The 14799-nt window shown below is 42.4% G+C and overlaps 1 protein-coding gene across 3 annotated transcripts in view; it reads right to left on the reverse strand.

The window, feature by feature from the left end:
• Positions 1 to 14799, reverse strand: part of LOC311033931 (CSC1-like protein 2) — an 89128-nt gene that overhangs the window by 31662 nt on the left and 42667 nt on the right. For 2 of the 3 annotated variants that reach the window (XR_014599563.1, XM_084041665.1), the window contains exons 3-4: positions 14220 to 14299; positions 3076 to 3114 (exon numbers count right to left, since the gene is read on the reverse strand). Coding sequence is in view for 2 of the 3 variants with exons in the window: in XM_084041665.1 (XP_083897791.1) it covers positions 3076 to 3114; positions 14220 to 14299 (119 nt within the window). In the remaining variant the exon portion in view is untranslated. The remainder of the gene's footprint in view (positions 1 to 3075; positions 3115 to 14219; positions 14300 to 14799) is intronic. The other variant, XM_084041666.1, reaches the window with a different exon arrangement.

The raw sequence follows: 14799 nt of genomic DNA on the forward strand, positions 1-14799 counted from the left end.
ATTAAACACTTAAGCTCTGTGTTACACTTTGTTATGCAATGGTGGCGTGCGAAAATAGCCAGTTTACAAGCTCACAATGTCGTAAACTTGTAGATCAGCTACTTTCACCTTTAACCGAGGCCTAAGTTAGAAATGATGGAGGTATTGATGTGAAGTCAACCTTGCAGGCTTATGCAAAGGCTAAAATGTCATTTAGATAGCATGTTATGTAGACAGATGCCAGGTCCATTTGTTGACCTGGCATCATATAGTGTGTACAGTATAGTTTCAGATTATTGATATTTTGATATTATACTGTTTAGACTGATGATAGGTTCTTGGTTTACCTATGATCCTAGATTACTATCTCTATGCATTTGATGTATTACCTCGTGTTTACCTTGCTTACTTAAATCACTCTGGATTAAGAGCGTCTGCTAAATGCCTAAATTGAAATAGTAATTGTCGGATTAAACACTTAAACTCTGTGTTATACTTCGTTCTGCAATGGTGGTGTGAAAATAGCCACTAAGTCACAATGTTGTGAACATTCACTTTTTCTATTATATAATTGCTCATTAATTACAACCGAGGCTAAAGTTTGATATAATGGTGATATTAATGTGAAGTCATATGGCTGCAGCCCTAACAGAGCTCATATTTCAGCTCTCTGTATAGAGCCAGCCATCGATTGTCGCTCTGCAGTAATGACTCTGAGATGACACAGCTTGGTTATGATAATAATCTGATTAGATGGTTAAATTATGGGATTAGATTAGCCCCCCTGAGACAATTAGAACACTTATCCTACCGCATCTACTGTATGTCTCTCCAAAGCTGCTTAATGAACAATATTAACTGCTAAACTACAGTATGAGAAGTCACTCAAACTGATTCAGCTGAAAAAATCTTGACAAAATTTGGGATATTTTTGGAAACATTTTCACAACACAAATATTATATATGTGGGGTTCCTGGCACATAATAATTTCAGTCCGTGGCCCAAACAAATATCAATTTTCGGAGTCCTTGACCTGAAAAGGTTTGAGAAACACTGCACTAAATCATGGATCTTCAACCAGTAGTCCAGGGACCACCAGTGGTCCTTGAGGGCGTTCCAGGTGGTCCCCAGCTAAATGATGGAGAGCTGGTGACCAAATGGACCCATATAGATCTGTAACTCTTGAGAGCGTAAAATGAAACCAAATGGACCCTTACGGGTCCATTTGGTTTCATTTTACACTCTCAAGAGTTAAATTATTGTTAAACACCTGCATTACTTAATTAAAGGATTGTTATTTTTTTATTAACGTTGGCCTGTTATCTCTCCTATGGTACCAACATCAATACAGCATGGAATTGTGGACAAAATAAATATTCTACGTTTTGGGTCTGAGAGTCTAAATCTCATCAAACTGGTGGTTCCGTGGCTCAAACGCCCAATAAATAATGGACCTCGATATGAAAAATGGTTGAAAAACCCTGCACTAAATGACGCATAGTTGTGGGGAGGTGGGGTTAGGGTGGGGTGGTCCTTGGGGATCGTACAAATACTGCTAGTGGTCCACCGTTGGGAACCGACATGGTCTACAACAAGTATAGCACCACACTGGGTCACTTCACAACACCACTAATACCCGCTTTTACCTTTTCACCGTGTCTCGTCGCCGGCTGTGTTAATGTTAAATGTAAGAAGCAAAACAAACGGCGGGATTAGAGAGCTTTGTTGTTAACACACAGACCAGGAGAGACAACCTAGAGAGGCTTTTCCAGCGAAGGCATGCTGCTCCACTCCACTCGGCTCACTTGGATTCCCATTAGGGCTGTGAATCTTCTGCCATCTCAGATTCTCTGGGTCACGATTCGATTAAAAATCTATTCTCACTTAAAAATGATTCCCCATCTATTTTAATTCACAACAGTCATATTGTTTTCATCTGGACTTTAACAACCAAGTGTAGCCTTGTTATTTCCAACAGCTCAAACAAAAAATGATAATACCAGAGAGGGTCGCTTGTAAAACTGTTGATGGCATCTTAGATTAGGTGTAGCCCTCCTCTGAGACAGAGTGTGAATATGGTGCAATCTTATAATGAGTATTAGTGTGGACAAATCACATATAATAAGTTGAAAATAGATGAAGTAGTCCTGTAAATGATTCGGATCTTGAATGATTCCGATTCCGTCATGTTTATGGGTAGCATTGGGTACCCCATACCCGCCAATTTGGATTCGGTTCCTACTTCCTACTTGGAACAACATTTCGACACCCAACCCAACCCTGTGTATCACCTCAGCTCACTTGGAACCTCAACGGAGGCGATACAAAAAAAAAAAAGAAGTACCAGGTAATTGTGGCCGATGGACGACAAAAACAGTAAAAAAGCCGAGTCAAGTGGAGCTGAGCTTGTAGCACACGGTGGAAAAGCCAACATTTGATAGAACAGAAGAGGTTGCTGGTCGAAGAAAAAAGATCAAAAGGGTCACGTGAGATGGGACCAATGGACCTTCACCAATGACAGAAGACCTTCCACCTGCGCAGGCTGGGAAAATGTTAGCACACTCACACAGGTGCATCCATTAGCATGTACACACATGTGCGTGTGTCCACCTAAATGCGTGCATGGCCTTACTCGCATACACATGCATACACAAATAGGCTCTACGCACAGCAGCCATATTTTGGAGAGAAATTGGGCCTCTTCTTACTTCCTCCACAGGTGTTACCAATGATACTAATGAACAACTACTGTGCGACACTAAATGGAACAGAGCCTTCATTAGTGTCATTGGTAAAAACCTGTGACGGATGTAAGGAAGAGGCCCAATTTCTCTCCAAAATGGCTGCTGTGCACAGAGCCTATTGGCAGATAGGTACGGCGCAAACACACGCTTACATGCAAGTGTGCTTGCCCGCAGGCAGGCACACACACACACACACACACACACACACACACACACCCTGCAAAAAGAACGTCTGAACAGAGATAAGAGTAAGTGTTGAGTGAAATCGCGAGTTAGTGAAAACAAACAGGAAGGAGGAAACGAGGAGTCAAGCCCCCAGGAAGACCAACCAGGAAATAAACATCAACATACTATTCCGGATTCTCCGCGTCGGTGAATCTGTTCTTCATTCTAACACACACACAAAACAACACAAAAACAACACAAAACAAAACAAAAAAAACACAACAGGGTTGAAATCATAGGTGGGGCGTTCAAAATGAAGCAATGTCATTGGTTAATCCAGCCGCATCGGCGTCAGCTGTTAATCTGGGAAAGGGAGAGATTTGTTAGTTAGATTCGGTTTCACCCAGCTTCACCCAGCTGATGGCTGCTCAGATGGTCTCATGATGAGCGATTGGAATGGTAGGTGTGTGTGTGTGTGTGTGTGTGTGTGTGTGTGTGTGTGTGTGTGTGTGTGTGTGTGTGTGTGTGTGTGTGTGTGTGTGTGTGTGTGTGTGTGTGTGTGTGTGTGTGTGTGTCTAGTGTAGATATGGGCGGGCCTGTTTCCCGAAATTACCTCTCTATCCATTCAGCTATGGCAGCGGAGGTCAACTGCTCAGCCCAACGCACACACAATGACGGCTGTCACACCCAGTGGAGGAAAAAGTACTCAAATGTTTTACTTAAGTAAAAGTATGAAAACTGCAATGTAGAAATACTCTGTTACAAGTAAAGGGTCAGAAAAAAAGCTCACAATGCATCGCATCACGATGCATTGTGAGCTTTTAGATCTGCTATTTTCAAATGGCCAAAATGTAAGGACTGAAGTGGGTAATGTATGTTTTGTAATAATAATCAAAATCTACAAAGTAACTAACTATAATTGCAGTGGAGTGAAAGTACACAATTTGCCTGTCTGACAGCTGAACATGCCCTCTTTCAGAAAAAGGTTAAATCCTGTCAAATTGTATTATTAAAAAAAAAAAAAAGTTACTAGGCTGAAATGGCCATAGACATATAAAGGTAGACGCCTCCTCTGGCTCTGAAGCGTCTGTATGGTGGGCGCGCTTCCGCTTCCGGGGGGAGCCGGAACATTTCCGTTTGCGTCACAGAAGGGGGCGTTCGGTAGGCCAATCAGAGGCAGGTGGGGGCGGGTACAACTAGATTCTGACAAGTCCTGGAAAAAAAAAGCGCTGTGATTGGCCAGTAGTCAACACGCTGGGATTGGCCAGTGCCCCGTGCCCCCCGGAAATATGGCGGCCACCATACCAAACAGGTCGCTCCAACGAACTGCAGAGGCCAATGAGGTATCTAGGTTTCTATGTCTGTGGAAATGGCACCGAATAGTGGGAATGACCCACTTAGTTAGTTTACACCACTGGTCGTACCACACAAACCAACTGTCTGTGACCTCTGTCACGGACGGACGGACAAACGCACAGCAGTGAAAACATAATCCCTCGCCTGGCGGGGATATCACATTAATGTATGTCCTGTGCTCTCTGGCCTGTAGGTCAAGTACCATACAAAATGAAATGTCACGTATTTATAATGAATGAGCACACAGCGCACGCTCCTCCCTGCTGGAACTTTACATGTGTCATCATCCTACTGCAGGATGCCAACACACCTTATGACTCACACATAGCACCTGACCTCCTCTCTCTGTGTGTGTGTGTGTGTGTGTGTGTGTGTGTGTGTGTGTGTGTGTGTGTGTGTGTGTGTGTGTGTGTGTGTGTGTGTCTGCGCGCGCGCGCGTGCATGCGTGCGTGCGTGTCCGTGCGCGGGCGTGTGTGAGAGAGATCAGATCTCTCTCTTTTGAAGCAGTGGTGTAAAGTAACTAAGAACATTTACTCAAGTACTGTACCTAAGTACAATTTTGAGGTATTTGTACTTTACTTGAGTTACAATTTACAATACTTTTACTTGTACTCCACTACATCTCAGAGAGCAAATATTGTACTTTTACTCCACTAAAATTATTTGAAAACTTTAGTTACTAGTTACTTTGCAGAAATAAATTATGACATTATAAAACATACATTAACCACTTTAGCCCTATTTTATACCTAGGCTATTTGAAAACAGCAGATCTACAAGTTGCAACGCGTTGTGAGCTTGTAGATCGGCTCTTTTCAAACATTTTAGTACTTTCAATTGGGGTACTTTAAGTACATTTTGATACCAATACTTTTGTACTTTTACTCAAGTTCATTTTTAATAATTTGGGACTTTTACTTGTAACAGAGTATACCTCTACATTGCAGTATTGATAATATTATTTAAGTAAAACATTCGAGTATTTTTTCCACCACTGGTCATAAGAAGGTCTTCGTTAAAAGTAGGCTACTGACAGTAAAAGTTATACATTACATTCATTGTATCAGTTATTGATAGATTGCATCAATCAATAGGCTCTATGCACAGCAGCCATATTGGAAAGAATATTGGGCCTCTTCTTACAGTACTTCCTTCACAGGTGTTACCAATAATACTAATGAAGGCTCTGTTCCATTCTGGTCTCAAAGTGTGGTCCAGGGACCCTCATGGTTCCTTGAGGGGGTTCCAAATGGCCTCTTACGGGTGTGTAACTCTGAGAGTGTACAAATGGAACATTTGTACACTCTCAGAGTTATGGGAGTCCTTGAAATTAAAAAGTTTGAGAACCACTGTGCTACACTAAATGGAACAGAGCCTTCATTAGTATCATTGGTAACACCTGTGAAGGCCCAATTTCCTTCCAATATGGCTGCTGTGCATATAGCCTATTATGGTGTATATAGGTTATTTATAGAGCATTGAGCTAGTGAGTGAGTGGCTATGGATAACATCAGTGTAAATATGCATAATGGATGCGGTCGAGTGGAAAAAGCTTTTGCCGGTATGTTACGTTGTCATGAAACAGAAACAAAGTGTTGTAATTAATCCATAATATTCAGGCAGTACTACTTGTCCACCAGTAGGTGTCCCACCAGACATAATCAGGGTCTAGATGTCTCAATGGAAGAGTAGGGAGACCATACATACAACCACTGCTCATGTACTACACACACACACACACACACACACACACACACACACACACACACACACACACACACACACACACAACCACTGCTCATGTACTATACACACACACGGACAGAGAGACAAAGAGAGACAGAGACACAGAGACACAGAGACACACAAACACACACACACACACACACACACACACACACACACACACACACACACACACACACACACACACACACACACACACACACACACACACACACACACACACACACACACACACACACACACAGGGGCACAGAGACACTGAGACACTGAGAGACAGACACAGATAGACAGAGAGCTAGAGACAGAGACACAGAGACACAGAGACAGACAGAGCGATACACCCACACACACACATATACAGGGGCACAGAGACACTGAGACGGAGAGACAGACACAGATAGACAGAGAGATAGAGACAGAGACACAGAGACAGACAGACAGAGCGAACACACACACACACACACACACACACACACACACACACACACACACACACACAGAGACACAGACAGACAGACAGACACACAGAGACACAGACAGAGACAGAGAACAGACAGCTCCTGCCACAGACGTATCATCCTTGTAGAAGGCTATTTCTGTGCACTGCTGTCAACACACATACACACACACACACACACACACACACACACACACACACACACACACACACAGTATAACATATCCAAGTAATTGAATCTGGTCTTGAGTCTTATAATCTCATAACTGAAAGTGAGAGAACACTTGTCTAATAAAAAACAAACACTGCAAACAACAAACTTTCTTGGACAAGCCGCTAGTATTTGTACACTGGAGCTGTGATTTTATTTCCAGATATTATCACCCCGTTTCAGGAAAGAGTCACACTCACCACACGTGACATTATGACACCCTAACTGGTACATTTTCGTTCACCATTTAGTACTTTTGCAACTCTCAACATGAGTTTGAATCTGGGGGCGAGGTGGAAAAGGGTCCGTGTTCCCCGGGGGAGCCTCTTGCACGTCACACCCAAAAACAAAGAGACAGAACGGCCAAATTCCAAATGTCCTCCCTAAACCCTCCAGCCCTGAACCCTTACAGGCTTGAGTGACGTCAGCTGGTACGTGCTCGAGGCTGAGAGGCGCTGCAAGGCCTCCGAATGGTATAAAAGGACAGTGGTGTAAAGTAACTAAGTACATTTACTCAAGTACTGTACTTAAGTACAATTTTGAGGTATTTTCTTTACTTCACTGGAGCATGCAATTTTCAGTACTTTTACTTCTACTCCTACATCTCAGAGGCAAATATTATACTTTTACTCCACTACGAATATTTGAAAACTTTAGTTACTAGTTACTTTCTAGATATAAATTATTATATTATAAAACCTACATTAACCACTTTAGCCCTACTTTATACCTAGGCTATTTGAAAATAGCCGATCTACAAGCTCACAGGTTGTGAGGTTGTAGATCTGCTATTTTCAAACATTTTAGTATTTTTACTTTTGGTACTTTAAGTACATTTTGATTCCAATACTTGTGTACTTTTACTCAAGTACATTTTGAATTCCAGACTTTTACTTGTAACAGAGTACTTCTACACTGCAGTATTGATGCTCTTACTTAAGTAAAACATTTGAGTACTTTTTCCACCACTGCAAAAGGAACGGGACAGCACTTTTGAAGAGGAGTCCTTCATTCCTGACACGTTTAAAACTCTCACTATTCTTAAATATTTACAGCCATCGCTTTAAAGCCTGTGATTGCTGATTATTCTGTTCGTTTTCATGTGTTTATAAGTTAGGGTGTGTTGTAATATTGATAATTAAAAACAGTTTTTCCATAATTATTCTGTATGTATTTCCTCATATTGTGTACCCTTATTTTTCCGCTAAATAAATATATCTCCTCCATTTGGTCTTCCCTTTGATGAACGGTGAGAAAGCACTGCTAACGGCGATGCGTGACTAATTTGCATGCTAGATGATTGACGTTTGGAGGATTCCCCTGGTGACTCTGTGAGCCGTGGGTAATTCCCTAAAGCCAAAGTCTGCTTCGACGCTGACTTATACGGGGAAGGGTGCATAAAAGGGCCTCACTGGCTTACCCATTTCAAATGAGACAGCCTTCAAGCCCTAGCCTAGCACATTGGTTCTCTAAGTGAGGTGGAGGGGTTCCGGGGTGTACCCCGCAAAATGTGTCACCTCGGCTATTTCAAAAAATAGCAGATATACAAGCTCTCAGCGCGTCACTTCGTGACGCGCTGAGAGCTTGTACATCTGCTATTTCTTGAAAAATCTTGAAAGTGTTTGAATATTCTCTTCTGGGGGTCCCTGGCACAAAATCATTTCAGATGGGGGTTCGATGCGAAATATATAACAATTTGGGGGTCCTTGACACGAAAACGTTTGAGAACTACTGCGTATAGCGGACTTCACACGAACACACGCCTAAGTCAGTGAGTGTGTAAGGTAGGACTGTTATAACGCCACCATGAGGCCAATTTGAACAAATTTGGGCAGAGGATCTTCCTTGGCCTACTGGGAACGTGCGGGTGCCTGAGATTAGCTGTTCACAGACGGACGGACGGACAGGAGTGAAGACATAATAGGCTCTATTCACAGCAGCCATATTATGAAGACATTCCCAGGTGTTACCAATGATACTAATGAAGGCTCTATTCCAGGGATGTCAAACATACGGCCCGCGGGCCGGATCAGGCCCGCTAACAAGTTTAATCCGGCCCGCGAGATGATTTTGCAAAGCAATAAAAAAAAAAAAGTCTACACCTGGCCAAGTCTACACCTGCAACCACACGTAACTTCCACTTTCCTCTTCTTCTTCCTCGTCTTTGTATTGGTATTGTTTGTGTTGGAGCGCCTCAGTGCGGCTGCAGAGTTCATCTGCAACCTCTTCCAGAGAGAGATAGAGACACTAGAAACTCTGCTGGAGACACAAAACAAACTGTGTAGACTTGGCCCTTTGAAATAAAATGTATTTTGGCACAAAAAAAAAAAAAAAAATCTTAACGGTTATCGATTAATTAATCGGTAAGGCCTAATGGTAGGTAAACGGTTAATAACATGTCTCCATTTGGCCATCCCTATTTGAGAAGTTTACATTTTCAGAATGTGCTTGTACTAACTAAGACTAAGTAAAGTAAACAAAGAAAACTATCTGAAGTTGTTGTTATTGTTATTATTAGTTATTATGCCATGATTTTACCGGTCCGGTACCGGTCCGGTACCGGTCCGGCCCTCTGGCCCTCTGGCCCTCCTCCATAGAGTCTATTCCATTCTGGTCAAACAGAGTCAGGGTGCTGATATTGTGCCTGTTGGCCCACTGGAAACACTCTGTTACACCAGTGGGTCTACAGTTGGGGTCCAGGGACCCTCATGGGCTTCCAAATGGCCCCTTACAGGTGTGTAACTCTTACGGGTCCATTTGGTTCCATTTGTACACTCTCAGAGTTATGGGGGTCGTGGAAACCACTTTTCTACACTAAATGGAACAGAGCCTTCATTAGTATCATTGGTAACACCTGTGAAGGAAGTGATAATATGGCTGCTGTGCATAGAGCCTACGAGGGCCAGAACGACCGCCTGTTGTAGGAGTTTGGGGAGTGGTGTGTGTGGGACGCGATGTGAGAGTACATCCCTGAGTAAATACTGCATAATGCGAACACGTCAGACCGTTGTGTTCAGTTTGACACCGTGTACACAGAGATTAAGACCTGAGGCCGGTTCTAAAACATATACTAAAGCCTAACAGTTTTCTGACAAAACGTATGTTGCTATATCAGTGGTGGTGCTCCAACTTTTTCATGTCAAGGACCACCCAAAATGATATGTATTTGGCCGCCGGCCACCATCTCAAATTATTTTGTTACAGGGACCCCCCCAGAAGCAAAGATTTGAGTTAAAAATATTAAAACATATATATTCAAAGTTTACAAGCTCATAGCGTGGCACAAAGTGACGCGCTATGAGCTTCATGCATATCTGCTATTTTTGAATAGCCAAAGTGATTGTGATGCTATATTAACCCATTAATACCTGGAACGCATCTGTGTCACTTTAAGATTTATTTGGCTATTGAAAAATAGCAGATATACAAGCTCATAGCGCGGCACATGAACTTGTAGATCTGCTATTTTTTTTAAATCTTGAAAAATATTTTTCAGATTTTTTTCAAAAAAAATGCTAGGATTTAGAAAACATTTTTAATAATCGCCTCAGGTCTTAATGGGTTAACTACTTTTGCTGGGGACCCTCTGGTACCCCCCTCCCCTCCCAAGAACCCCACTTTGAGATGCTTTCCCAGATTGAATGGGTTAGTTCTGTTCAGTTCAGTGGGTTATGAATAATGAACCAATGTAAAGTATTAACAAGAGTTTGTGACTAACTACATTGGATCCTTTGGAACACAGGTTCTTATTTTTGTTATGCCATATTATGCAGAAAAGCAATGGTTTTGGAAGTTTTCCACCCTACAGCCATGGTATGCTAATGCCACTGTAGGTTTGCCAGCAGTGACTTCTCTGAGTCAGCAGGCAAACAGCCAACAACCCCCGCCCCCGTCCTCACACACACACACACACACACACACACACACACACACACACACACACACACATACAGAAGAAACAGTCACCAGAGAGTCTCTCTATCGTCACCAAGGCTCTGTTCCCTTCCCTACTGTCTCAGCTGAGGGATTCTGGGTAATGTCCCTAGCTGCTCGCTGAGTTGTTAAACCCTACGAGCAGAGAGCAGAGAGAGAGAGAGAGAGAGCTGACACAGCCCTCTGACATTCATCGTGACAGTGACATGGAGGTTTTTCTTTATTTTTGTATTCTTTTTTTTTACAGTAGCCGATATTTTTTTTCATAGTTGTACCCTACTGGCTCAGTGAGCTATGTAGCGCCTCTGTCTGTGCTGCTACTCCTCCCGTTCAACACTCCTCGCTGACAGGCTCCGCCCCCCCAGCCCCCCAGGAGTACATACAGTGACACATATCACCCTCCCATCCCGTCTGGCTTCCCTCCCACAAACACGGCCAATTGTGTTCATATTTCATTCTCAGCAAGCCAGATGCACTTCATCAAATCTGAGATTTTCAAATTGATTTTAAAACTTTTTTTAACCACATAAATATCGGTCTAAATATCGCTAATGAGGACTCAATACAAAATGGGGAACCGGCTCTAGACACATTATCTCAAGATAACCATTTATTCTGACAGCGTGTCTTGCTCAAGGGCCACCTCAGTGACAGTTACTGACAGAGGGAATTTCATGCTGGGATTTGAAATTGCAGTCATTCAGTCAGTGGTGGAAAAAATACTCAAATTCTTTACAGTAAAAGTACCAATGCTGCAACATAGAAATACTCTGTTACAAGTAAAAGTCCAGAATTCTAAATTTAGTACAAAGGTATTGCCATCGAAATGTACTTAAAGTACCAAAAGTAAAAGTACTGAAACATTTGAAAATAGCCGATCTACAAGCTCACAACGCGCCACGGTGCGACGCGTTGTGAGCTTGTAGATCGACTATTTTCATATAGCCTAGTTATAAAAGAGGGCTAAAGTGGTTAATGTATGTTTCATAATATCATAATGTATATCTGAAAAGTAACTAGTAAGTAAAGTCTTCAAATAATTGTAGTGGAGTAAAAGTACAATATTTGCCTCCGAGCTGTAGTGGAGTAGAACAAAAAGTATTGGAAATTGGAAATACTCACGTAAAGTACAAATACCTCACAATTGTACCTAAGTGCAGTACTTAAGTAAATGTACTTGGTTACTTTCTAGCATTCAATCATTCCTCTGTTTCTGTTAATCCTACGTTTTCCTCCCAGTCTCCAACACCTGAACCTCTTATTATCATAATAACATGTTTGATTGAAAAAAAAACTGAGACACGGAATGATGTAATGATGAAATAAAAGGCAATAGCAATCAACAAACGGGGCCGCCACAGCTGAGTGGGTAGAGAGGCCATCTGGGAAATGCTAGGCCTTCAGCTAAACTGGAAGAGAAATGTATTAACATTGCCTGAAGAATCATGTGCGCTGCACAATATAATATATATATATATATATATATATATATATATATATATAACAGCACATATAAACAGCTTTTGTTGGCGTTAACGTTAAGCCGCTGCAGTCGCCATGTTTGTTTCACTGAGTAGTAGGGCTGTACAACAATATTGTCTATAGAAAATGGATCGACATGTGCAATATGCATATTGCAAAAGAGATTTTTTGAAGAACCTGTTCTTCAGGTTTTTATTCATTTCAACAATCCAGGTAAACAAACCCTTCATCCCAAAGGGCTTTATGATGAATTGTTACTAAATGTGAGGCTATAATTGTCGTGCCATAACGTCTCTAGGGTTATTAGGTTCCTAATTTGCCCTCCCATCATTTCTCGAGTCTTTCTAGAACCTTCTTGCCTGTTGACTGAACTCGATATATGGTTTGTTGTATATACAGTCATGTATATGTATCCACTCTCAATCTGTGTGAGAGCAGGACCTTCTTGTGTATTGTAAATGTATTCATTTATTGGTTGATCATGACCCAAATATTTGCATATAAGTAACTCAGTGACCAAAACGTTGCTTCTTTAATACATTTGGCTCCTGTACCGTGCAGTTTGGCAGTGTGCGGGCGTATTCTTTTTAGTGTTGATGAGCACTTGTTTGCCTACGCACCTGCTTTTGTAAATGATGTTTTCGTTTAGATTAGAACTAAATGTTTTAAGGGGAGCCGTGAGAAACTAAATTGCAGCTAAATTGGTGCTGTTATATTCATTGTCAATAGCAGCTGTAGCCAGGTGCAATGTTTTCACTAAAACCACGTTGGTTAATCCATTTCTTTCTTCCTCCCTTCAGTGTGTGCATACAGTAGGCTTTTCACTGCCTGGCTTCTATGTTAGCAGACAGCCTAAGGCAGAAAGACTTTCAAACTCAATATTTGTTTACTTATCAGGTCATGTCATCTTCTCAATATTCCACACTGTTATGGCATATGGTATGTTTTCATAATATTGTGCAGCCCTACTTTTTCTCCCAAGTGTAGTCGTTAACCCAATTAGTTCCTCCCCAAACACTATAGAGTACAGAAGTCCTGACGTCACTCGGTTCGTAAAGTCATTTCTCTATGGAGAATAACATTGGGTCATCTTAGAATCGTCTCATATAAGAATTGTCGTCCAAAAATAAACAAACTGTCCTGGCGATATTGTCAGGGAGGAGGTTCTGTATCGTTTATGATAGTCAGTCACTTATATTTGATACAGTCTGTTTCTGGCGAAAATTTAACTAATTCGGCGGAAGTAACATTATCATTTTCTCACCGTCAGTTGATGCTTCATATCCATAAGACTCAAACCACCGGGGTCATTTGTTTATTTTTGGAACACAGTTATTATTTGACGCAATATTACACACGTCTATGGGAATTCAGAACGGGGGTGGAAAACCGCGAACCAGGTAGGATGTGTAAATTACGTCAGAATTCGGTGCTCTATTGTGTTTTGTCACTGGTGTTATATCCTACTGACTCACCTGCCAGTGAGGAGCCCTCACTGGGAGGACATAGAACCTTCCTCCTACTCCTCCCGCCCAACACTCCCTGCTGACAGATGTATAATATGTGCAGTGACCAATATCACCGGCTTCCCTCCCCCCGAACACGGGCCAACTGTGTTCGTATAGAAGCTCGACAGAGCCGAATGCACCACGGTGGATGGAATCCCACAGCCGCGCCCTATCTTCCATCCACTTCAACCTTCCTCAAGTTTTCCTTCTTAGTAACCAAGCCTCTTGCGCTCATCAAAGCCATCTGAGCAGCCATCAGCTGGGTGAAGTCCCCCCACCCCCCACACCCCCGTCTCAGCCAATCACAAGCAGAGTCCTCACTGATCCTCCCATGGGGGAAAACAATCCCGCTCCAGAGGGACCAGAAGAGATATGGTGATACAATAATCAATAGAAATAGAAGCAAACAACCAAAGTCAAACGTTAATGACATTAATGATAGAAAGTAACAGCAGCATGAATCCGGGATGGACCTAGAAGGGATTGAAGAACACAGCTTTAAAACAACAAAACTGTCCAATGAGAGATGGTGTGTGTGTGTGTGTGTGTGTGTGTGTGTGTGTGTGTGTGTGTGTGTGTGTGTGTGTGTGTGTGTGTGTGTGTGTGTGTGTGTGTGTGTGTGTGAGGCTCCTCCTACCTGTCGGCATCGGTGACCAGTGCCAGGCGGCCGTAGTCCCACGCCACCTTCCGTAGGATGGAGAACACGAACAGAAGCACCTGCGCGGGCACGCGCGCACACACACACACACACACACACACACACACACACACACACACACACACACACACACACACACACACACACACACACACGTACGTCAGTGGTGGAAGAAGTACTCTGATTTAGTAAGTAAAAGTAACAATACCAAAACTAGAAATATTGACACATCAGGGCTAGAGTTCTCAAATTCTGCCCGAACCCGACTCTCTCTAAAATCTATACTAATTTCTCGGGCCGGGCTGAGCCTCGGGTTCCGTGATGAAAAATAAGAAAAAGGAAAAAAGTAATCTAATACCCCCAAAAAAGCTCAAAGTGAACTTTACTCAGGTATCTAGTTTGTTACCGTCCGACATTCATAGCCTGTGTTATAAGAAAAATGGGCGACAAAACTCAATCGAAAATCAGTGAAAGTGGACGTTTTCAAGATGTTTTGGCCATTATCTCTGGAACAGAAGGTCCAATCTTCTCAGTTCAAAGCTTGTTGAATGCGTGGCTT

Source organism: Gymnoscopelus microlampas, assembly GCF_963454915.1.
Source record: "Gymnoscopelus microlampas genome assembly, chromosome: 2".
Classification (NCBI taxonomy): Eukaryota; Metazoa; Chordata; class Actinopteri; order Myctophiformes; family Myctophidae; genus Gymnoscopelus; species Gymnoscopelus microlampas.